We start from the raw sequence: 27,268 nt of genomic DNA, 5'->3' as shown, positions 1-27,268 counted from the left end.
TAGATATAAAAGCATTTTGAGGACCATTATGTCTCTTTGCGACTTGTTTTAAATCAGCGAGAATTTTTTTCATACCAAATTAGAGGATTAGAGGGAGAGGATTAAGGGTCTATCAGCACTACTATGAGCTTGAGGGAATGAGGTCCTAGGCACAAAGCAAATTAAAGGCAACGCATATTATTCCACAAACGCCGAGACATACACTGCAAGGTATAGAGATATCGAGGGAAATACCTGTTGCGCGCTTTCATGGAAGCTGACATTAGTGTCTAGTAAAGACTGCCTTAAATCCATTTCATGGTTTAAATCTTTCCAAGCTTCTGCGAGAGTCTCTACCATAGACGAGCGTGCTAGGTCCTCTCTAGACTTGTTGCTAGCCTCAGCATCAGCACGAGCAAGCAACTCCAATACACTTCCTTGCTTGCCCTACAGCACAGCGATATGAGGTAGTGTTATCATTGCTATTACAATATAAAGTTTTTAAACTAAAAAAAATCTTACATAAAATTTCTTCTAAAGATTTTGTCTGCAACTAGCAAAAAATTGAGTCGATTCAAAAAATGAAATGATTCGCTGTCAGTTCTGTTCTAGAGACATCTAGACAGCAAAAATTCTGACTGCAGACAGTGAACAAACATACATGTAATTGTATGTGTGCAAAACAAGCCTATTTCAAATGGGAGTATATGGCTGTTTTGAAGGTAATTTTCAATAAGGGATTTAGATGGTTTCAATCTAATTTACGGTAACCACAGGTGAAAAAAGTAAGTAAAAAATGAAAAGTAAGAAAAGGTAAGAAAATCTAATACATGTTTCTTTGTCCTCCTTCTTAGAGAAAAATCTAAATACCTCTTTAGACCTATCACTATATTAAATTAAACAATTAACAAAGAAATATGGTACTATGTGATACAGCAAAAATTAGGTTTAATTTATTTAAAAAGTTAATAGAGAATCAAAAAATATAAAATCAACGAATCTAAATAAAATAAAAGAATCAACCCTTTCAAAATATAAATTTTAGAGAGTATAAAGCAAATCAATCAATATTTACCAAAGGCCAGCTAATTTGGCCCTCTTCTATTATTGACCATAAGATTTTATAGTAATATTAACTGAATTGTTAATATCAGCCGCCATTGCAGTCGACAATTAACAAGCAGTAATGCCTGAACTAGTGATCTTGTCCCAGAAAAACACACAATATATCCAGCACTTACTACCAACAATTCACGCAGCACGCAATCATCCTTTGAACGAATCTCAATAAAAATAGATGAACAGCATTTATTTACTACATTACATTAATTTTTACGTTCTCATCTTTATTAAAAGTTTATGTTTGTGCCAGCAATAATAACAACAATCTACCACTAAAATTAATTCATAAGTTGTCTATTACTACAAATGCATTATGTATTGTAACAATATATTAACAATATTATATGCAAATATAACAAATAATAATAGCGATTACCTGGACGAGTAGGGCGAACAGAGAGTATCCAAGTTAACCCTTCGCAGGGCTTAATGCATACACTAAATAGAATGCCTACATACACTTCTGCACTATAATTGGTCTTGTAGTCCGGTGAATGCTCCAGCAGGTAAGAAAAGTCAAGGCTATTATATATATATATATATATAGAATGATCGGGCAATGGCAGGTAATTTCCAGTCTCGAAGGCTTATTAGCCGAGCCACTTGTGTTAATCATTATTACCTCGTTTACGCAATTATTTTCTCAATCATTCAGCTATTAACTAAACATCTACTGTAAAGGTTCACATCTGTTTAGAGAAAGCAATTAAATAGACTCTCTGTGTGCAGAGTAAGGACTCTACCACTAGACTAGTAGCTTCCTGGCCAGATGTTGAGCCTCTGTATAAAGTTAGCATGAGAGTGATGTATGCACTTTTATGATGATCAGAGAGTAAATAGTGATGGAGTGCTACCAGGAAGACATGTAGATATATAGTGGCGATGGGAAAAAATATATATTATATATACAATAATTCATCTTATTTGGTGAATTTAGCTATCGCACCTTTAACTGTCGCAGCTTTGTTGGATTGTGAGTTTTCATTGGCCGTCATTTGGATAGCATTCCACTGTTAGTGTCACTACTAAAGCATGAATATAGAGCGCTCAGTTTATTGATATGAAAGTCCTTTTCCGATGAGCTGGTTCATGTTAGTGATAAAATGGAATATCTTACAACAATTATAGCCAGAGACAGCTTTTTAAATATGCATGCAAAGTGGAATTTGACTATCCCGCTTCTTCTGCTTTAGTGGGCAATAGCCGCTTCCCATCATTTTGCTATCTTGATGCTGATTGGCTCAGGAACATTAGCATTGATATATTAGCCTTTTTGATTCTCACCCTAATCATGCCTCACTGTTCGGTTCTGTTAATCTCTTACAGATTTCAATAATGTATATACAAATTTACTGTACGAGTATGCCACATATAGAAAGATGTGTACATGTACCCACATGTACACATATAGAAAGATGTGTACATGTACCCACATGTACACATATAGAAATATGTGTACATGTACCCACATGTGTAGTAATTGTAAAAGTTTAAGAAGTTTAGGAAGTTTCTGGAAGGTTAAACCTCTGGCTCATACTTCAAAATAATGCAGTTTTTGTTGCGCGAAAAGTCCGATTTTGCAGAAAATCCCATTTTGGGGTTGGGTCTGTAACATAATTAAGAGGGAGTACGGCATACACACAGATACAATATATAGTTCTACCAGACAGTGAGTAGCTATACAGGGGGCGGTGAGAGAGTATATACTTATACACATAGATACAATATACAGTCCTACCAAGGAATGAGTATATACTAGGTATAGAGGATACTAACAGAGAGTATCGCATACAGAGGATGCTAAGAGAGAGTGTATACTTATACATGTAGACACAATATATGGTCCTACCAAGGAGTGTGTATATACTAGGTGTAGAGGATACTAACAGAGAGTATCGTATACAGAGGATGCTAAGAGAGAGTGTATACTTATACATGTAGACACAATATATGGTCCTACCAAGGAATGAGTATATACTAGGTGTAGAGCATACTAACAGAGAGTATCGCATACAGAGGATGCTAAGAGAGAGTGTATACTTATACATATAGACAAAATATATGGTCCTACCAAGGAGTGTGTATATACTAGGTGTAGAGGATACTAACAGAGAGTATCGCATACAGAGGATGCTAAGAGAAGATATGCAAATAAAGATTGACAACTCGTAGCCATAAATTACCTTCATAATAGTGAGAGGACAGAGGAAATTGTCACAGTAAACTAACAAAACAATAATACAATGTTACTATAGTTTAAAACAAACTGTGTGTACGAATGATAGGTAGCAGGCATGGCCTATTATTAGCCTTGCTATTCTACTTACTAAATATATACTCATTATTATTATCAAAGTGTAACTTTTATTATCCAATAAATTTTTTTAACTTTCTTGCTTTAATTGATCCTGATCATTTTTCCACTTTTCCCTATTCTATCGATTACAGGGAAGGAACTGATTCATATGTGATTGGCTGAAAAAGTTGACTCCCAATGAACATAACCTCGATTGTATTTTATGCATTTTATCAGCTGAGTTCATGAGACCCGCTGTTGAGTGACAATGAAATGGATTCTCATCACATCAATTTATATATAAGAACTGGTGGTGTAAGGTCACTGGTGTAAATTGGAGTTGTTCATAAAACCTTCCGAATAAGTCTTTAGGCAAGGGAATTTGTAGAAACCCGAGGTTTTTCTATAGCTTGATTGATATCAAAAACCCAAATTATTTTTTGTATTTGGCTGATTCCCATCATTAATGTGTAGTGGTGTTTTTTGAGCAAAAAGTATAGCGCTGCAAATAGCTGCCAAAAATTATTGCTACCATATTACAAATTTTCTATAATCCATATTAGTCAGTCAATATGCTAATAATATTTCAATAACAGCAATGGATAATCCAGCAAAGAAAGAATGGCATGTTTGCAACTTCATGGGTTGATCTATTTGTTACTGCAACATGTTTGTTTTGTATCGTTGGTATGTGAAACAACAGGAAATGTGCGTAACCATTGCATAACCAGGCCTTAACACAGCAATAATTTATGGAGCAGACTGATAGTAGAGTGGAGAGAAGAGAGGCATTCCCACAAAGTATTCCCACAGAGAGGAATACTAGTAACTAAAATAATGATTTGAGTAAATGTCTACAAATAAGCTGTTCATATATTAATAGTTCTTAGCTCAGTGAATTTGGTACACACTCGTGATTGTGCTTCTAAAAAATCCTTTGTGGTAAATCAGTAATAACTATTTTGTATGTCAAAGGAGTTATCTTTCTTATCACTAGGGTTGATAACTCCAAATAATATCCAAACTCTTGAACCGCAGTACACTTGTGATTCACATTCCAATCGGGTGAATCACTTTCAATACAATGTAAGAACTATGTACATTAGCCAAGGTTTTGCCAACCAATCAGGAGAACCTTTAGATATAGCAGAATAAAATGTTGTTAAGGAATTCGTCTGCTTTGTGTTCAGCCTGTAAACGTGGCACTCTTACTAGTTAATAGCAAGTTAATCACAGAATTTATTGTTGTAACAGTCATGGCTAGTCTTCAGTAGTAAAATAGAACAGCACAAATACACAATTTAGAGCGAATTGTTAAATCAAAACTATATACTAGAAATTCCCCTGTCATACAGCCCACGACCAAAGTGATATTGGAAAAAAGAAAGGGTACTGATAGTTGAGAAATGCAGTACTAACAGTCAAATGGCACTGCAGTGCAATAGGATAACTGCAATGGTAGCTGTAATGTACTGGGTGTTATTATGTACAACAAACAGCAATGATGAAAGGAAAAGATTATATGTTTATATCTCTCCCCCCCCCCCCGCAATAGGAGAAATGCAATATTAGAAGTAAAATGCACTGATATTATTAGAATAACTAATATTATTAATATAGTAATACAGTAATAATAGAAAATCAATGCACAATTTTGTTTACATTTCAAAACTTCATAGCTAACAGTATCAAGAAGTTGTGATATTTATATATATATTTAGAAAATCTATTTAACAAAACTATTTAGAAAAAATAATAACAGTGACATATTGCCCAACATCGGTCACTATATACTTCGATCTTGTAAATTCAAATGCTTATTCTTATAATTAAATCTTATAAAATCGAATACTTATTCTTATAATTAAATATTGTAATAATCGCATAAGAATCGTTAAAAAAAATATCGTCGTCATTTCCTTTACTTTCACTGCTTTGGACATCAGTTGGAATACCAAAGTAGTCATAAGTGTCCAAAATGTCAATTACTTTAAAATCAGCAACAAAGAAACGATTACTTTAAGTATTTCTATGTTAATTACAGAAACCTTCGGCAATTGGATAATGCTATAGACTGGTGAAATGTGCACGTTTTTTTTCGTGAAATGTGCACGACTTAATTGTTTTATTCTCTGTCGCTTGGCGTTTCATTTGCCGGTTTTAATTTTGATAAAAATAAGGCTTGTCAAGTTTTAAAACGATTTTGGGCCAAATTAATCTGTCTATTTATGTATAATCCGATCAGACAGGTAAGGTTTAGGATATTGTCTACAAATTTCAAAGACATGGTAACATATTTAAATAGGTTTATATGTGTTTTGCATCATTATTATACTTAAACAACTCCATTGAAAAATGGTTGAATTTGTTGATGAGATTTCGGTACAAGGGTTTGCGACGGCCGTTGATGGATAATTTTCGTGAGTTGTGTGCCCATATGCATTTATCATAAATCTCCCAAACAATTGCTTCGCTCATGTTTGGTCGTGGGATTAAGTCAAAAGCTATTGCACTTTTTTATATTTTACACTCTCCTTCAGGCGAATCAACATTAATATTGACGGCTTCAGCATTTTTTCTAAAATGTTTTTTATATGAGTCAAAGTATCAGACCGAGTTAAACAAGGAATTATATTGATTATAAAATATTAACATGGTGCTGTTATTAAGTATTACGTTAGCGTCGCTTTCGAAGTTTTAAAGGAAAAACCGCAAAGCTTCGGAGTTAAAAAACAGACATAACGATCTTAGTTTTTAAGGACGTTTTTATCATTTTAAAATTAGAATACGACATAACAATGGCTTCTATTATGTTGTACGGTGTTCCTAAAGAGTCTCACGGTTCATCAAAACATTTTAAAGTCTTCAGATAAGATTGTAAACCACATTATGAATGAATCTGAAAACAATGGATATGGTTTAAACCTTAATGACTTTGAATCAGCATGTAGTTCTGATGATTGTGACGATTGATTTCAGGTAAACCGTCACTAAAGTCATGGTAACCACTACAGCAACAACAACAAAAATTAATTATCTTTGATGTAACAGAGTCATTATTAGTACTATTTTGTTGACCATTTCTACTGATCAATTCCTATAATAGGTTCTTGAAGATAAAAAAATGCCAAAGTGGTGGACAAATAGAAGTGGCATTCAATTAAAGAGTGGCATTGTATGTTTCAACCCTTCTTCTATAGTGGTGTTCTATTAAAGGTTACGCTCAAATAAAAAATAAAGGTGGCATTCGATTATATTGGTTTTACGTTATCTGTGAAACTGGAAACACTAGAGTCTGCAACTCTGATTATACACTGTCTTGATTCCAACAGAGTTTATTGTCAAACAGAGGAGAGGTGCGAACTAGACCAGCAAAAATTCACTTCAACTAGTGACATCTTGATAGACTACACTGCTGATACTCTCACTACCACAGATAAGAGCTCACCGCTTGTGTAACACGTTACTTAGTTCCTGCTAAACTTAGGAGAATCAGTTGGCAGGCAGCGGGATCTAATTTAGGCACGTACTATTATGCAATACATGACTTAGCTAATCAATTAGCATACAAGTGTTTTCCCTATTTAGCTATAGAATAAACAAGAATGTGGAGTATTACTTATAAATTAGCCACTCCCTGTTCCTCTCACTTACAACAGCCTTCTGGTGATTCTACCTCATAACCTTTTTTCCTTATCATAAAAAACAGCTACCTACTTCCACTTGCTTACTTTCTCTCTTTTTTTTAATGTTTCAAGGTACTAAGTCACGGTTCCACGGTAAAGCTGTTTACAATACACTTTTAAAAAAAATCTATCTAAAATAGATAATTCAACAAGCTATTTAGCATGCTAGTATGGATTGCTATATAGCTAGCTTGCTTGTTGTTTGTGTAGAGGTCAACAAATTGGTTCTATGCAAACAACTAGTTAATGATGTTTGAATGTTTAGACAAATTTGAATATGAGAAATTAGAGCTCGATTAAAAATGACTCGGACTCTTTGACTTGCCCATAAATCTTCCGTAGCTAAACTCTTTCTGCTCTGCAGCTAACACTCTCACGTTTGTATAAAACAACACGAGATCATGGCTCCATTCAGCCTGTACTTTCAATTATACTCTGCCTATTCTAGTTGTATTTCCTCTGTTAGACAGAAAGTAAGAAAAACTTACACTTATAAGTTATAGGTTTTCAGCTAACACGAAATCGCTCTAAAATACAAAATATCAATCAAAATATGCAGCTCCAATTTCTGTTAGGTGTGAAATACAGCCCACAAAGATTTCTATTGCCAGACTTTTATAGCTGGAAGAGCTAATTACGGTATCTAATTTAACATGGCTGGTTCAGTAAGTGATTACACACGAATACAGATGTACTGATTCAACCAAATTTTACACTGACTAAAATTTAACACAGGCAGCTACCGACTCAAATACCGACTAGGATTTAATAAAGTATCAATTAGAACTCAACATAGACAACTCAAATACAAACTAGAACTCAACATAGACAACTCAAGTACCAACTAGAATTGAAAAGAGACAACTCAAGTACCAACTAGAATTGAAAAGAGACAACTCAAGTACCAACTAGAATTGAAAAGAGACAACTCAAGTACCAACTAGAACTTAACACAGACAACTCAAGTACCAACTAGAATTGAAAAGAGACAACTCAAGGACCAACTAAACTTTGAGCAACAGCGAACATAACATAACTTGTGATACTGTTGTAACCTATTATGAGAGTTTGCCTTTAAAAATATCTGCTTGGAAAATACATAGACAAACAAACTTGCGTTGGGTGGTTATCTGGTTACGATCCTTTTGATAGTTAAGGTGATGAAATAGATGCAGTAGATAATAAAAAATACAAACTTTCATATAGTTTGAGTTAGATGAACTAATAGTTATTATTAATTGCATTCTTTAAGTTAGCCTGTCTAAAATACCAAAAAAATTGAATGTAATTGCTTTTATCAATCACAAGCTATAGTTATGATTTCTAATCAGAAAAATATGTCAGTGCTGCGATAAAAATACCATATGAGTGTGGATCAACTGAAAATTAATTGGAAACATTTCAGACTGCTAATAAAAAGAGTGGCTCCCAAAATACAAGAGTACTACATATTCAAAAGAGTCATGTATAATAGGTAGCTTTACCTTGAGCTAAATCATATAATGACATCCTGACAAGTACCTTTTATACTAGTATTAAACCATACCTTCAGGATGTATTTAATGTCTCACCGTTTAACCAGACATGTGAAAGCTCTCTCGTAGCCTGTGCAGGCAGAAGCTATGAAATTCATTAGTGGACCCTCAACTGACTGTATGGGCATTACACTCAAAAAGTAATTCAGAGACTGGTTTAATATATTTGTAACAAAGGGGTAAAGTTGTCACAGAGAGGAGAGTAAATCAGAAAAACTACTTTGTGAGCAAGTAGAACATTGGCTAAAGGTTATGTTCAATTATACAAGAACAAAGAGAGATGAGAGGTAGTGTTCTATTATACAGGAGTAAACAGAGGTGAGAGGTAGTGTCCTATTATACAGGAGTAAAGAGAGATGAGTCATACTGATTGGCTAGATAAGATCAATGATATACAGCCCCCATGTGGGGGGCTGTATATCATTGATAAGATAAAGGGGGAATTTGGCAATGACATTGATGGTATATTTAGTACAATTAATGTAGAAGTGATTACAGTTATATTATTTAGCACTAGCTTCATCAGAACAACTAGAGCAATATTTAGACACTTCAAGGCAGCCGACTCAAGTTTGTATGTATAATAGAGCTCAAGCAGGTACATAAGTGTATCTAGTTAGCTACTAACAGTCAATAGCAGATGACTAAGAGTGCTGTCCTTAGTTACCCACAATGCATAGCAACTGGCTATGTACCTGTAGTTAGCTACCTACAATGCATAACATCTGACTACGTACATTAGTCTGTTACCCACAATTCTAGAATATGGGTAATTTAGTACAGTAAGCTAACTATAATATCTAGAGCACAAGTGTAATTAATTGCAAATAATAAATTATATACAATAGACATCAAAGAGATAAACCCTCAACATTTTGCATGCGCTTTCAACATTCTGGAGTGAAACTAAACACTGAAAGCACTTTGAAAACCACCAACAAGGATGTATATTATATACATGTAACTGCTCACACTCGAAACCGTTAAAAAGTTAAATATACGGTTACAAATTCTGAGCACGCAACAGGAAACTCACCAAAATAGATGCCCAACAGATATTTTACATCGTGATCCTTATAAGCAAATGGTTGTAAAAAGACTTGTTAGACAGATTAAAACAACTGTAAGCCCAGCTCAGCGATTAAAAGCTGTATGCCCGACAAGCTTTGATATGTGACTAGCGGTGAGCCTGACGCTGCCCAGTATTTCTTTCATTTTCAATCAGATAGTCCACAGGTGGGTGTTTAAAAGGCCGGTTTCCAAGAACTAACAGATTGTTAAAAACCCCATCTGGTTCTTAGGAACCTGATGGAATTTTTAAAACCATGTATTTTAGCGACCCGGCGGAAGGCATAAAATACGTGAGTGTGAAGTTTGGATGAAAACTAGAAATGCGTATCATTTACGCGGACTAACAGACAGACGCGATGACAAAGTGGGATTTATTAATATAGACAAAACATGTTTTAACCAATGTTAACATGTTTTAACCAATGTTAACATGTTTTAACCAATGTTAACATGTTTTATCTACTTAACCAATGTTAAGTAGATAACCAAGGAAAGAGGCTGCCAACTGCCATCAATGCACAGCCAAGTAGCGACGCAAAACCTAAAACCACTGAAAAGCGAGTGTTTGTAAAACGTAAATCCACTAAAAAGCGAGTCTACCAAAAAGCTCCATTCTATTTGACTGTCGCTTCTATTTAACTGTCACTTACACATTCTTTGATCTTTATGAACACGTAGTAGCAAGTGATCAGTAGAAAAGTGTCGACAAAATCTTACTAATAATGACTCAATTACATCAATAAGAATTAATTCTTTCTTGGTTGCTGTTCATATTGAAGGCCGTTTTCTAACTTCAAAGCGTTAGATCTAAAGCGTTTTTTCTTTAAAACCTTGAAAATAGCACCATAGTAATAATCAATAATAGTAATAATCAATAATAGTAATAATCAATAATAGTAATAATCAATAATAGTAATAATCAATAATAGTAATAACCAATAACAATATCAGGCTTTGCATCAGGTCTTGATACTGCAACGTATATGAAAAACACCGTTTAGCAATTATGATGGAATCTGTATTGCTATTTTGAGAATAAAACTTGTGGTTAGCATGCTTAGCGTGCAAGCCGAGTCACTTGGCTAAAATTCTATCTGTTTTTTCATGCAAAAAGTATTGTCAATGGCGACACGTAAAAGTTTTGCTCGACTAAAAAATTTGTTTGGACGCTATTATCGATTAGTCCAGCAGTGCAAAAGAGTTGAGGTCAGCAGACAGAGTGGAAGGTATTGAATAGCCAGAAGAAGAAATGGTTTTAAACAAATGCAACAACTAAAACGCAACAGGCCGAGCAAATGATGCAAATATTTTTGTTTCAAAAATATTAGTTTTTGTTTCTGCATGTATTAGTAATATGGTTTGTTTATGTCACTTGTTCTTCAATATATATAGGTAGTATTTGATAGATTATTATTATATAACTTATAAATTGGTAGATTTATATCATATATTTGATAGCAACATCGACATTCTCTAAATACAGCTTTTGATAGGTCGACGCTCATAGGTCATCTTCTACTCCACATAAAAACCAGTTTTGGATGCAAACTGTAGCAAACATATCAATGAGTGCAATGAACATTTATACAACATTGTTAAATAAAGTTATAATATAAAAAATACACCTTAAATTTAAAATAATGAAATGAAAAATTGGAAGCTCCAGCAATTTGCAATGCAGGCTGTAAGTTCATCGTAGATTAATTGCAAGCAATATACATGTATATCAACTGGTAAAGATATTTCTCGGCTTTCTGATGATTATTTATTTAGAGATCTACAACAATTTAGAGGTAAGTTATAGTAGATTTCTTACATTTAAAAGGGTTAATGTAGCTCCGCCCGAAAACGAGTGCAATTGTAGGCAACATCGCTTTGCCCATGAAAGGGTTAAATTTATCTTCCCAAAATTCTGATGAGTTATTCGAAAAATACAACGCCAGCCTCTATTTGAACGTCCCTTTTAATAAATAAAGGGTTGAAAAATAGAGCGCCACAGCGTTCAAATAGAGGTTTTACGGTAATTTTATTGTTCGGGAAAATAAAGTAAAGAGAAAATAAGTTTTGCATTAATTGCTAAAATTTTTCGTTTCGGTATTTGATGAAGAATAAGTAGCATGTCTGTGAATATCTAATAGAGCCAGGTGTCTGCTACAAGCTCTTTGCACTGTAGAAACACAAACTGCTCGTATATACAGGCAATAAATACAGTGATTTTAGGGAAGCGTAAGCAATGCAACAGCTGGCATTGAAAGCCTCTGTATTTACACAGACTCACATACCTGGAGTTTCTCAATGAGCTCCATATGCTCCATGCGCAGTCTTCTGGCATCCTCCAGCGTAAGGCCGATGGTAAGTACGTGTGGATCCATTGAGTCTATCTGTGCTTGCACCCAGTCACCCGCCTACACAGGTAAGTTTAATAACATCACTAAGTAAGTAACTTGATCTGGGTTAAAATGCTCAGATGAAAAATACGTTCTGATATGACATCACTAGTTTCAAGCCTGTCTGTCTCTCTCGTTATTGATATCAGCTATTGATTGCATTCAGGTTGCAGCGTTACGTGTTTCTGTCAGTCACTTTGCCGAGGTGCAACTGAAGACGTCATAATTGCACTTTAGCTTGATTCTGAGCATTTTAACTGTGATAAAGTTTTGTCGATTTCAATCTTGAAACATCCTGGCAGTCAGATCATCTCAAACATCAAAAACAATCACAAATGATAGAAAAATATCGATACTTTCTGATGACATCTACTAAAATCTTGTGTAAGCTCATCTCTAAACAACGCCTTTATACTGTCAGTCATTTTGCCAAATTGCAACCATAGATGTCATAATCTCATTTTCGCTTATCCTGAGCGTTTTAACTGTAATAAAGTTTTGTCGAGTTCAATCTTGAAACATCCCAGCAGTCAGATCCCATCAAACATAAAAAACAATCGCAAATGCTAGACAAATACCGACAAATTCTGATAAGATAAGCTAAAATTTTGGGTACGTGCATTCTTAATAACATTACAAAGTAAGTTACTTAGAGAGCAATTCTTGGCTAGTACTTATACCTGTGACACACTTTAGAAGTGAATAATAGAACAACAGAGTGGTTGAGCGATTGTTTTTATAAACCAAGGAAGAGCTAGAGACTTACGCGTAAAACGGCTATGACCACTCGACTCTGCCCTGACTGTATAGCTACTGTAGCTACGCTCGTAGCTTGTCCAGGCGCAGGGCTTGGGCCCTGCTGCCGTACAAGTTGATTCTTTGAAGAGTTTACCTCCATCTTGTTGTGTTCTGCACCGTAACAACTTACGGATGCAGATGGAGGAATCGAAATTCCATAAGCCAGCCGATCGAGAAGAGATCGTCTAACCCACTGACTGCTGGTAATTAATGTAGCAATGGGCGCTGCTGCTCCATCATAATTATATCACAGGTAAAATGTTAGCGCACATGCTCTGTAAATATTTCTTATTCGCAACTGATGAATCAGGTAATTAACCCGTGAAGGGCATAATCGAAGACCCCCCAACCTTACAGGAGAGAATCTCAACTAAGATGACTGGAGAGCAGACAGTTGTGTATAGCAAACCAAATAGGTTGATGGCAATTAGGGGAGGGTTCATGAGCAACTACCTCTAGTAGCGGCGTAAATCATCCCAATCAGTATGTCTATCTAGAGTTTGACTGGCAGCAATGCTACAAGTTCACTGAACTAGCTGTTGGCTCTACTTACTGCCGTGCTGTCTTCATAGCCAGCTGCGCGTGTGAACTACCGGTCTCCGGCAGCAAACAGTCAATGAAGATGTTACTCTTTAATTAGCAGACTAATTGTAGCTGATGATTTGAATAACTGCTGACTAAGATAAGGAATGTGAGAATTTATCTAGTGCGAGCATTAAATGCTCAAGTCAGCGATGCCATACTGTAGATATTGCATCTTATTGAAACTGGGAATAAATAGAGTTAACTAAGTTTAAAAAACATGCCTAAGAAATTGTCTTCTGTTGACTTGGCACGGCTGACTAATTGTTGCAATGACAGACAGCTGGTAGTACAGGAAATCTGACTTTCATTATGCTTTGTAGAGTTATCAACTCTCTCTAAAATTTCCACTTTTAGCTCCTATGGATAGCTGCTGGTAATCCACCACTCGAATGAATAGCTGCTGGTGAACCAGACCAAAGAAGGCAACAAGTACAAGTTTAAATAGTCTAAAGTTGAAGCATATAAAAAGAAAAACTGAAATGATCCGATGCTATTCATTGTCTTGGTACAGATTTATTGTAAGTTTTTACAACGACTTGTGAAAAAAATAGCAGAACAATGTGTCAAAAAAGATGATAAGGAGATTGTTATCTGAAAGCAATGACTATGATACATCAGCCAGATGTTTTGATTGGCTTTTTATAATACAATTAAACAGTGATAAGTAAAATGTTATCAGCTTCAGCTTGATATAAATTTTAGCAAATGTTCACACATTTCAAACATGTAGCTATCTCCGTGTATTTCTATATTGTCCCAAAATACAAGAAGACGATAAGCTGCGTGTGTAATTAAGACAACTCCAAAAGATGTACACAGCATTGCCAACTTACATACATACATATGATAACTAGCAGTTAAATATTTACCTTCTGCACTATCAGGCTGAGCTCATCGGCATTGAGCAGAGAAACTTTTTGCTTGTCCCAGTCAAATGCTGATGCGGTAGTGGAGAGAAATTGGCGAACTGTCTTGGACCTGAGTGGTGTATATGTAACAATATATATGTATAGCAACAAATTTTATTCAACGTCATTGAACATTGTAACAACAATTCTAGCAACAACAAAAAAATGTAATAAAAAAGTTTACAGCATTGTCACTAATTCCAATTTCATCAAATACTGTTTTTTGCATTCAAATAGCCTATATAGACAATTTTACATTTTGTTTGTAATACAATTACTGATTATAAACTAGATATTCGAATTTTTACAATCTAATTCTTAAACTTTACAATGAACTTTACTAAAAAGATTTGAAAAATCATTTTTTCCAATAGTTTGCTACAGAAAAATACTTTATCTAACAAAGTCTGCTTCCACAGAACAAAAGTGTTTGCGTGAATACAATTTAAACCAGTTAGCACATAATATGCATTTTGCTATAATGTGCATGAAACTACAAGTAAGTTACAACTTTAATTAGTTAATATATTTTTGAAGAAATATTTTAAAAGTTGGGAACTGTTATGTTTCTCAATAACTTGAAGTTTATAATGTGATTATTTCAAAAGTTTAAAATACTGAGTCCATCCAGTGTTTGAATAACAGTAGGTAGTAGTTTCAATAGCAACGTCAATTACTAACATCCAGTGATGTGATACAAATAATATAATAACTGTAACAGTTGTTTAAACAATGTTAAGAGTCTATTCGTTCTATTATATTAACTTAAATTTTCACATGTGTTTAAAGAATATAAAATTTTATTATAGTTGCGAACGGTTTCAAGCTGATGTAATAAATGGAAAAATTTTGGCAAATCCTAAAATAATTCTAATAAAAATTCTTAAAAATTAAAATTAGGATTATTGTAAGGAGCTTATTGGGTGTGATTAGCCATGATTAGCTATTTTGCATGGCCAACAAAAAAGACGACTTTGTCATCAAATATGCATATACTGTACGTGAGTGTTTCTAGCAGAACTTACTTGGTGCTGGCAGCATATATGATAGTCTCGTTCAAATGAATATTTTGAGTTTATTTTAAGATAAGGTTGATACAGATAAATAAGCAAGCACATGTTTATACTTCTTAAGAGGTTCAGCCTGAGAATGTACATGTATGTACATGTATGTGTAGTATAAAACGACATTAAATGCCTCTAAATGAAATGGTCTGCTAAAGACAACAAATAAAATTATGTTGAAACTGTTCAGCAAGAACATAATAACAACTCAATACAACAATACATAACAATACAATAACATATACAACAATACTCAACATACTCAATACATAACAACCATTAATAACAACTTAATAATTATTCATGCAGCATATGACAGCGCATGACAGCATATGACAACACATGACAGCATATGACCGTGCATGACAGCGTATAACATCACCTGACAGCATACAACAGCACATGACAGCGTATGACAGCACATGACAGCGTATAACAGCGCATAACAGCGTATAACAGCACATGACAGTGTATGACAGCATATGACAGCACATGACAGCGTATAACAGCACATGACAGCGTATGGCAGCACATGACAGCGCATAACAGAGTATAACAGCACATGACAGCGCATGACAGCGTATAACAGCACATGACAGCGCATGTCAGCGCATGACAGCGCATGACAGCGTATGACCATGCATGACAGCGTATAACATCACATGACAGCGTATAACAGCGCATAACAGCGTATAACAGCACATGACAGTGTATGACAGCATATGACAGCACATGACAGCGTATAACAGCACATAACAGCACATGACAGAGTATAACAGCACATGACAGCGTATAACAGCACATGACAGCGCATGACAGCACATGACAGCACATAACAGCATATGACAGTACATGACAGCACATGACAGCGTATAACAGCACATGACAGCGCATGACAGCACATGACAGTACATGACAGCACATGACAACGTATAACAGCACATGACAGCATAGATTTATATGGTAACAAATAATGTTAAGATGTATAAGAAAAGAAACTCCTACACATTATAAATATCAGCTATCCATCCCATTATCTGGCATTTTTAAATCCTGTAAGAATAATATGGAGACCATATATACAACATAGACTTAAAATTGCATATCTATTGATATTATGTAAAATTGCAGATCTATTGCTATTATGTAAAATTGGATATCTATTGCTATTATGTAAAATTGGATATCTATTGCTATTATGTAAAATTGCCTATCTATTGCTATTATGTAAAATTGCATATCTATTGCTATTATGTAAAATTTCATATTTTTTTATTCAGTCATCAATAAAAGAGCTAATTATAATTAATACTAAATATCCAATAGGTACGTAAGTAAGAATATTAAGTGGTAATTATTATTACTGTCCTAATCCTGTTATACTTGAGGTTGTAAAGTATCTTACCGGAGTCCAAAAGACGGATTGCAGAACTGTTTGGTATACACAGGAACGAAAGAAGGAATGTTCGCATGAGGAAATAACTCCAGCATCTTAACATGCAAGGTGAGCATTTTCATTTCTACCTTGGCTGTGGGCCTCAGATATAAAGGAACCTCGCTCTCTGCATCCCTGCCCATGCAAAGATAAATAATGCTTTACTATATGTAAGTGATGCCATTGTTATTGATATAAAACAAATTAACTTGCTTTCATCAGTTTCTGCAATGGAATATAGACATGGTACCACCTTCTACCAATGACTGCAAGTCTGCATACTGCATCACAATAAGCACCCCATACTCATTGTTTCAAAACAGAAATCATGTTAGTACTTGTCTACCAATGAACTCATTTTATCATCAATTCTTAAACTCTCGTTGGTATGCACAAAAGACTGTAAAACTTCTAATTGAACGCCACCTCGATTTGACCGCCGCTATAGGGAAAGGGTTGAAAAATAGAGTGCCATGGCGTTCAAATAAAGATTCTACGGTAGATAGTGCCGACTGCTGACATAACAGAGAAACACCACATAAAAACATCACAGGCCTAGTGAAACAGCTGTCTCGACTGAATTGTTTCAAGTTAAACCAACTTGAGAGTTGTGCGTCTAGCAGAGGTGATTAAGTTAAGCCTGCCAGGCAATGTCATCAATTATTCCATAGAATGTTTTTGTTGAGTCATTTGAACCATATTCAAATGTCTTACAGTTCTTCTATACAAAACTACAAATACACAAACTATCTACAAGTGAACTCCTGATAATAGAATCTATACTATTTTATCAGTTATTAGATCTTAGGCAAATGCTATCCCGAAATTCTTAAAAATTTGTTTGCTAATAAACAAGTTCTTATTTTTGGAGGAATGTGAATAAAACTATGCATGAGATAGTAATTTACGCTGAACTAACTCAGCTCTGGTGAATATCTTTCCAAAGTGTATAAACTAATAAGCCTCTGATTGCTGAAATCTAGAAGATAGCAAGTAGCTGAAACTCATGACCTCAAACAGGTAAGGGTCGCACCATGATACATATCACAGACTTAGCTGGTGAAGATGTGGCTTTGTTACTTTTACACAAAAATTTATTTTCAATCCTACAGGAATTTAAGCTAGTTAAATTGTGGCATAGAAGACTATTGAATAATAGATTGTGTGACCTTGACATACAGTCATATTGTACAGTGAATAATATAATTCATACAATAATCTTCTCATATAGGTAATTATACTGTCTGCAAGTGATACATTCAGTTTAGAGAAATTATTATAGTCATACAGCATATTGAGCAATACATTGAAGGATGCTGAGTCTATAGGAGTTGTCATATCTCAGGATAGTTGCATAACAACATAGCAAAACCCAATACCATTTCTATTAATAAATCTCAAGTGTGTGCATGGGTGTGTTTCTACATTGTTTGTCCGATTGTGTCCAAACGTCTACGTGTGTGCTTGATTGGAAATCTATCTATCTATTTATCTATCTATTTATCTATCTATCTGTCTGTCTGTCTGTCTATTTATCAATCTATTTATCTATCTATTTATCCATCTATCTATTTATCCATCTATCTATTTATCTATTTATCCATCTGTCTGTCTATTTATCCAATGTCTGTCTGTCTATTTATCCATCTGTATTTAACTACATTAACTATTTAACATTAATCAATAGGCTACATTAAACTATTAACATTTAATTGCACATAACATTGAAACATGCAATTTTTAGCTATCGAAAAAAACAAAATGTAAAAAACTTCACAATATTTAATTAAAACATAATATTGTGAAGTTTTTTACATTTTGTATTTTTTCGATAGCTAAAAAATGCATGTTTCAAAGTTATGTGCAATTACATGTAATACATGTAGTACATGCCCGGTGTTGCATGGGTATTGAAAAACAGCTTATAAATAATGGCAGGTAATTTAGTTGCCATTGGTAATTTGATTAAGCTAGTATGCATATTGCTAAACTTGCTAATAAGAGTAAGCTTTAGTGATGATGAGCGTAACGCAGAGTCACTATGCGTATTGTAACATACATAATGACTATCAGTCATTGAACCCATTGAAACCCAGATGAAACCATTTTATCCCCTGTAGCTTGATGGGTTAGCTTGTCGCCATGTAAACGGGAGATTTTGAGATAAAATCTTCTACGGTGTGGATTTTTCATTGCTAGATTTTAATTGCCATAGTTGGACATACGGTGTACAAAAAGTCAAAAAGACAAACACTGAGATTAATATCCATGTATATAGAGTTATCAAAAATTAGGTCATTAGACTGAGGAACTAATTATATGAATTACAGTAAGCTCTTATAAAAGAGTTTGAGAATTAACTTTCTTTTTAGAGGTTTGACTGTATTAGGTTAACGAAAATATCAACAGCCACAAGGCTGTTGATATTCTGGTTCGAGTTTGTCTTCTCATTGTATATCAATAGCCACAAATCTGTTAGTATACAATGAGAAGACAAATTTGAATCGATTTGTCTCTCATTGTATACTTGAATATACAAAGAGAGACAAACAGAAACCATGTGTATAAGCAGAAGATCTGTTACCTTGGTCCATGTTCCTCAAGTAATTCATTGCCGAGTTTGACAATATTAAGGTAGTCCTTTACAAACTTCTCTGCAGATATGCCATGCTGCTGGAAAAACCTCTCCAACAGTTCTACATAGTTGTCAGCAGAGGCATTAAACTTTAACTTGATTGTTATAAGGAGCTTTTCAACCACCTCCAGAAGCTGTCAATTGATTGGCGGAACATGTCATAAATAGGTTTGAACAATAAACCTAACTCTATAATCGCTTACTAAGAAAGATTGGATGGATAAACAAACGGCAATCACAATTTTCTATCATATTAATATATTTTATTTGCAACTGACATCTTGAATGAGACAAGAGATCTTCTTCGCAGGTAGTTATAGGATAACTACCTGAAAAACATGCCTCTGCTGACAAGATTAAACATTTAAATTAAGCTCTACTTCTACTTCATTATTAACACTTGCAGTGCTGACAGCTTATACTTTCTCCTTAAAATCAAGTCTACAAGCCCGTTTTGGACTCCGATACAGTCACAATTTATAACAGCCTATTAAAAACACTAAAAAGTGAACAGTAAAACACTACCCTGACTGCGTACTCTAAGAATAACAGAACTAGTAGTCGAAACATAGCAGAGAATAACATTTTAATACCAACACTTGCTGTATGTGGTGTTTCATGCAGTCCTATAATAATATTAATCGCATCTCTGAGAGATTAAAATGTCAAGTATACTTTCTCACATGGAAACAGCCAAAAGGTAACCAATTACAGTCCAACCTAGATTTTTGAACATCTCAGATCACACAGAAATTGAGTTTGAACAAACAATTCAAGACGGTTTTGCTTCAGAAATACAGAAGTAAAACACCACCGAGAAAAGCTGAAGAAACCCGACAATGCGGCTTGATTGCCAACTGTCTCTCTGTTCTTTTTCTCAGCTCTCCTTTTTATGTATTTTGTTTTTCCATATTGTATTAGTGTAATATTTCTATTGTATCTTTTATAAGAATAAAACAAGCTTTATTTTAAATAAAACTTGTTATATTCAAAACAAAGTTTAATGAAAATAGAAATGATTTTATTGAAATAAAACCATTTCTTCACGGTTTGTTTTACACAAAGATTTGAGGAAACAAAGGAGTATAAGCTAAGAGAGATATGGCAATAGACTCCTTGACTAGCCTTTTCTATTGATCGAGTATTATTGAGAAATTTAGTGTAATTTATATCACCTGCTCTCTTTCAACACAGTTTATTATGTAAAATTATGTAGAAATGCTTTAACAAGTTTTAATCAATTTGCTTTTTGAAACACTTTTTCTAATGGATTCAATAGGTCAATAGGTCAACAACTGACGTTGGACTACAATTAAACACACAAACCACACATGAACTTTTTAAAAACAAAATCAGCCAACCACACTAGTTGTCCGTGAATCACTGTAAGTAAAACTAGCCTTTGAACATATGTAGCCTGTACTAGTTTGTTTGAAGGGTTTACCTCATCAGCTCCTTCATGGAATTCCTTTGCCATGCTCACTCTCTCCCTCGCACTATCTAGAGAAGAAGAGAACTTCCTCCACGTCTCCTTCAACAGAGCACTACGCTTGTTCGCTGTTTTAGGATTAACTTGAGAGTCGTTCAGTGCAGCAGCAGCCTCCACCGAATGTCTGCCGTAGTCATACACTGCCTGTGTATAGCAAAACATCTGCATGCAGCAATTAACATTTCTGGTAGCAAACTTTATGGGCTGTGAGGGAAGATGGTTTTATTGCGACACTAATATTTATGACCATAGCGATAAGCTGCATAATTTCGTGGCCAACCGTATATAGTCTGCCAAATTCTTTAAGACTGAAGTGCGAGTGAGCAAATATTAACTAAGAGCAGACTGGTTTATGATTCATGAAACGGTTATAATTTTGATCATACCTCATGCTTCAACAACGAGCGTGTGAGTCTCGAAAAACAGAACGTAAGTGAAACGTGACAAGAAAATAAGCAAAATTATTTATGTTCAGAAGAGAAACAGCATTTATAAAATATTAATAATCTACCTAAGCATATGTAGTCATATGTATTTTATGAACATGAAATAGTTACACACCTAATATATCGTATGTTTTGTGAATTTGTTATACATGTGTAAATGATATAATATATCATATGTTTTGTGAATATATTTAAATGATATTATATATCATATGTTTTGTGAATTTTTTATATAATGATATAATATATCATATGTTTTGTGAATATATATAAATGATATAATATATCATATGTTTTGTGAATATATATATAAATGATAAAATATATCATATGTTTTGTGAATATATATATAAATGATATAATATATCATATGTTTTGTGAATATATATATATAAATGATATAATATATCATATGTTTTGTGAATATATATAGTGTATAAATGATATAATAAATCATATGTTTTGTGAATATAAACGATGTAATGTATCTATGGAAATATGTTATATCAATGGCAATATTATATGGGTGGACCAACTCTTATAGACTATATCAGAAAAGTAAAGTCACCAACTAACAGAATAATACAATGACTTATACAACAACTCAAAAAGCAATGATTATAACATAATAGTATCTCCTCCGGATGCTCACCATTAAATGATATCATATACATATATCTACAATAAGCAAATAATAAAGGAGTGTCTGACATCAACCTATAATGTTTCTATCATCAGAACTCTGTCTAGGCATAAGAAAGCTGAGGATTGTATATACTAGCCCCCCTCTCCCCCTGTATACTAGTAAGACTTGCTCTCTCTTTGCATAATCCTGCTTCATGCATACCTGTCATCTTCGGCATTAAAGCTAAGTACTCTCTGTGTTCTATATCTTCTCGACTAATAAAATGCAAGTTGTTAATTATGGAAATCCAAACCTAACTAAATAATGCTCTTATAGCTGATAATAATTGAATGCTAGACTTTAGTACATATGTTCATGAAGTGATGAAAAGTTTGAGATGCACATAATATTCACTGGGTACTATACTAATAATACTGTATACTGGGTACTATACTAATAATTGTTTAGTTATTACTTCAAATTTTATTGACAGTGCTTCCTAAAATGTCTAGACTTACATTTACAAAATAATGGTAGACCGATATGTTGAGTAGGTCATTAGTACACTACAGTATTACGTGGCTGAAAGCTGTTATGGCTGTTGAATGGTCTCTTCAGATATCAACTTACTAGCAATTAACACCATTAGATTAATCTGACCAGGTGAACTAATGAAAAAACAAAGTGTTTTCCAGTCTTCAACAAAACTATAAGTTGAAAAAATACCAGTGAAATAGTACTTGTAATTATTAACACTCTCTGCACCAACAGCAGACATGTGTAAATACTTCTTCATATGAGAAGTTTTTGAGATTATTGTGGTATGTATTATTATTTTAATTAATTACATTTAAAAAGACTTGTTTGTGCTTGTCAGAAAGATCCATTGCTGGAAATAGTACTGGCAAAATGATATGATTATTACATAAATAAATGTGTAGTTATACAACCTACTCGATGTATAAAATGAACATTTATAGTTAAAACATTTGAAGCAAAGAAGCGGGTTACAGAATTAGGACAATTGAAACAGAAGTCCTCTTTAGAGCTTACAGTGATCAGTACGAGACAAACATTGATGGCAAAGAGCTGGTTAACTTACGAAGCAAAGGAAGACATGCTAAGAGAGCATTATTTCAGTTAAAATCATGCTGAAAGTATTTTTTAAGATATAAAGTTAAGAAATATATAAAATATCTGCTCTAAATCATTACTTGTGTATTTGTACTGGTACAAGATCTACTTTGACTGAACGTGATAATTAATATTAGCGTTATCAGATAACTGAGGAAACAAGCTGTGTATTGAAAGGTTTGCATATAATATATACATATACATATACATATGCATATACATATACATATACATATACATATACATATACATATACATATACATATACATATACATATACATATACATATACATATAAGGTAGATTATTACTAGTTCCTACAATGTTAGTTTAAAGTTTTAAAATCTTTTAAAATTTTATACTAAAAGCAAAAGTTTCTATCAAAAATCACGAATATGAAATTTTGGAAATATTCTGAATCTTGCCTTATAAAAGCTGACCGAAAAGAGTTGAAGCTGAGGCACCGATGAGTTCCTGGCCTGAGTCAATACCTCGGTATATATTCACACTGATGCAAATACTTATGGCTGGATCCTAGTCTAAACCTACCTAGTGTACAAAACATGACTCAATCAAAACTGAAACCTGATAAATACAGACCAGAGCAAGAGTTTCTAATCTCTGATGAGATGAGACCAGCTCATCAGTGTCAAGGATACTGTGGGGCAGGGTTCTCTTCGCTAGGATATCACAAAGTTCTTTAATCCACTCTACAGACTGTAACAATAACATACTGCCAGACATCAACTTCCAATCTCTTCAACATGTGAGCTTCACAGCATACAGTATAAAAAATTGAACAAAACTGTCAATTTAAATAAGTAAGTGATAATATCCAACATAGCGTAAGAAGACGTAAGCCTACAGGTTACTTTGTCACTTGATAAAGTAACAATATGTTTCCTTTTGTTGATCCTTATCTTATCAATCTAGTTTTTACATACAATTTAGATCTCAAAGTTTGTTTTTTATAAAGTTTTTTATAATGCAATAATTTTAGTGTTTTACGTAATTATATGTATTTATTACTGTTTTAAACAAATAAAATTTATTATTGCTATACAAATAAGTATTTATTTTGTCTTGACTATTACTTTATTACTTGTTTACATATGATATATGTTTTTATATGAGCTTAATTTCCTGTTACATTAGACTAGCGGTCAAAATTTTCACTTTGAGACCAGTGTAGATAATTTGTACATTGTAGGTCAGCGTTGCGTAGTTTAAATGCATTTATTGACTAAAAAATTACACACAACATTAGTTTTCAAGGATCAAAGGCTACACTTGATCATCACAAAATCTAAATAGTACAGTAGTCATACTCAGTATTTCTACTTTCCATATCATATATGCGGAATGTAAGGCTGAGCAATAGTGTGTCAGTTGACATCGACAACCTGGAGTATACTTGTGCCTTACTTTTAAAAACACCACCGACATCCAATTAATAAAAAGGTATTACACATGCTGTCAGTATATGAAGCGCTAAGAGGTATTTTACTGGATGAGCTGATTTCAATGAGATCAGTGACTTTATAAACAGGAGACAGAGATTCAAACCTGTTGGGTATCGTTTCCAAACATTACAAGTTGTACATTCTGCTGCAGACGGAGTTGTCTCTGTTCGCAGATTTCCTGACATTCTAGTTCTTTCAACAGCAACTTCCTTGTCTGTGAATGACAGAACAAAACTAAAAACGCTCAGGAGACAGATAATCCCTATTATCCCTGGATAATCCCTTAGATAATCCCTATTTGGTTATTTCAAAAAATAGTATGCAAAGAACATAGTAGTCTGCCCAGCCAATAGAATGTCTTATATCTGAGAAAGTGGTACACTGACTAGCCAATAGTGTGCATTATCACAGTAAAATTATGAGTTGGCCAGACAATTATGTGAATGAGTTTACAAGCGAATTTCACATGATTAGCGATTACACTAATAATGTTATCTAGTACTAGCAGTGATCTTCGCGTAAAAGAAATGAGAGCATTAAATTTAATCTGATCTTTACATTCAGGCTATGGGTGCTAATCATGCTGCAAGTGCGTGTAGTCTCACCTCAGACCAGATGCGATGAATGGCAGGATCATAGTTGTGACTCTTGTCATTCCCACACTCATCTTTGACAGAGCATGACAGGTGCTTGAGCAGAAACTTGCTTTCTGTTGCCAATTTATTTGAAAGTCTGCCTATAATCAATGGTAAACTTGTTAGAACATTGAAGTTTATTTGCGCATTTCTATAGATAAAATAGGTTGCAATGCTAATATTTCATAATCATAAAAAATTAACTATTTAACAGCTGTGGTGAATTCTGGGCTCTACAGTTAAATTTTTCATAAAAATATTTTGGCTCGCTCATGACTGGCTCCGATCATCAAAACAATGTATCGATAAAAGTGGCAAGGAAGGTCAAGGCTATTAATTTGCACAGCATCACCCATGTACACCTGTTTGCATCAAGTAATAGTACTTAGAGGCTAAAGTGAGCACAAATACAAGTTTATCAGCCTTGATTATCTAAGGGTTAGTTCAGACAGTAATGTGTATAATATATACTGTTAATTATTATATCAAATTGTGTTAACAAGAAGAGTAACATAACATCTAAACTGCCTACTCCAAAATACTGCACAAATAATATGTAAAATAGCGAGGGTAGCGTACCTAGGAGGAAACAAATAAAATAAACTCCTAGGAGAACAGTAGTCAATGAAAACTATTAAGTAAACATATTATTTTAATATAAAAGTGGTAGCAAGGATTTTCGTATTACTTACACATTTAAATGAGATAAAGATTCGAAAAAGTAAATCTGTCAAATGTAACTAATAATGAACATATCTGGAAGAGTTACTCGAATAGAACATCATAATAACCAAAGTTAAATAAGAATCATTAAGAACATTCCTAAATATTTTATTTACATGAATTGTTTAGAGAATGTGCAAAGGATTCTTCTGTTAAACTTCATTCCTAATAAGGAGTTATACAGCTATAGAGTTCGGAGATCTGTGAACTTTAGGAAAACGTGTAGATTAGCCATGCGATGCACTTGAACTAGTCAAGTTCATAACTGATGTGAATGACAATTTGTACATCCTCTGAGCTAACCACTAGTGCTTCATTCCAACATGTATACGATTGTGGCTCTGAGAGCGGAATGGCTGGGGATGAATTTTATCATCTCTTAGAGTTAACAAATTATTTTACTCTCGCATGTTGTTAGTAACTGATGCGAATGAAAATTTTGCAAGGAATGTTTTCATCCAACTTCTTGAGCAGCAAAAGTAAATAGTTGCAACACGGTGAAAAACTCAAGAACATGTGAAATATGTAAAAAGGAATGGTCAAAGACTATAAACGAATAATTCTCATACTCAGATGCTGCTGTTTTAACTTCAGCTCAGCAATTTTTTCCAGAGTATCGTCAGAATCTCTGGTGTCAAGTGCCTCATCATGTTCCCTTATCAGGTCTCTCAGGTTTTGTGTTATCTACAACAGTTGTATAGCTTCAAGGTTGGTGTGAAATATCTGTGAAGATTTCCAATAACTCCTAACTTATAACCAAACATAATGCAACTGAAGGAAAAGTGTGATAATCAACACTGAGCTTACTAAAGGAAACTATTATTTGCACCTGTTGTGCCAGATTGTGAAACTGGACAGATGAGATGACTATAACACGCCTTCTCTCCAATCTCCCAGCAAAGTTGTGGAAGATACTGTCTAAATAGCCTTGCCAGGCAGAAGGTTTAGCTTGAGCTCCTTTATCAAATATGGTAATGCCTTTGCGCCTCAGTCTTGCATACTTGTTATAAGTGGTCTACAATGTAACGCTTTTATTTGTGTGTACAAGTTAGTAACAGCATGTTAACACAACTCCAATATAGCGAACAGTTTTATTTGCGCATACATCTTTGTAACAGCATGGGAATGCAACTCCAATATAGCAAACAGCTTTATTTGTGTGCACACATGTTTCTAACAGCATGGGAGCATAACTCCAATACAACAAACTGTTTTGTTTGCGTGTACAATATATACGCGTTTGTAACAGCAC

At 34.0% G+C, this 27,268-nt stretch overlaps 1 protein-coding gene across 1 annotated transcript in view; it reads right to left on the bottom strand.

Annotated features, from left to right (window-relative positions):
- LOC137390735 (titin-like) overlaps positions 1–27,268 on the bottom strand; it is a 133,535-nt gene that overhangs the window by 101,696 nt on the left and 4,571 nt on the right. The window contains exons 5-15 of the mRNA XM_068077057.1: positions 26,846–27,031; positions 26,586–26,700; positions 25,264–25,394; positions 24,762–24,872; positions 23,796–23,912; positions 20,946–21,134; positions 19,451–19,635; positions 16,837–17,001; positions 14,329–14,437; positions 11,972–12,094; positions 235–426 (exon numbers count right to left, since the gene is read on the bottom strand). Of these exons, the coding sequence (XP_067933158.1) occupies positions 235–426; positions 11,972–12,094; positions 14,329–14,437; positions 16,837–17,001; positions 19,451–19,635; positions 20,946–21,134; positions 23,796–23,912; positions 24,762–24,872; positions 25,264–25,394; positions 26,586–26,700; positions 26,846–27,031 (1,623 nt within the window). The remainder of the gene's footprint in view (positions 1–234; positions 427–11,971; positions 12,095–14,328; positions 14,438–16,836; positions 17,002–19,450; positions 19,636–20,945; positions 21,135–23,795; positions 23,913–24,761; positions 24,873–25,263; positions 25,395–26,585; positions 26,701–26,845; positions 27,032–27,268) is intronic.

The sequence above is a fragment of the Watersipora subatra genome, chromosome 3 (assembly GCF_963576615.1).
Source record: "Watersipora subatra chromosome 3, tzWatSuba1.1, whole genome shotgun sequence".
Lineage (NCBI taxonomy): Eukaryota > Metazoa > Bryozoa > Gymnolaemata > Cheilostomatida > Watersiporidae > Watersipora > Watersipora subatra.
Note: the sequence above shows the minus strand (reverse complement) of the source record. Positions and strands in the feature narration are given on the sequence as shown.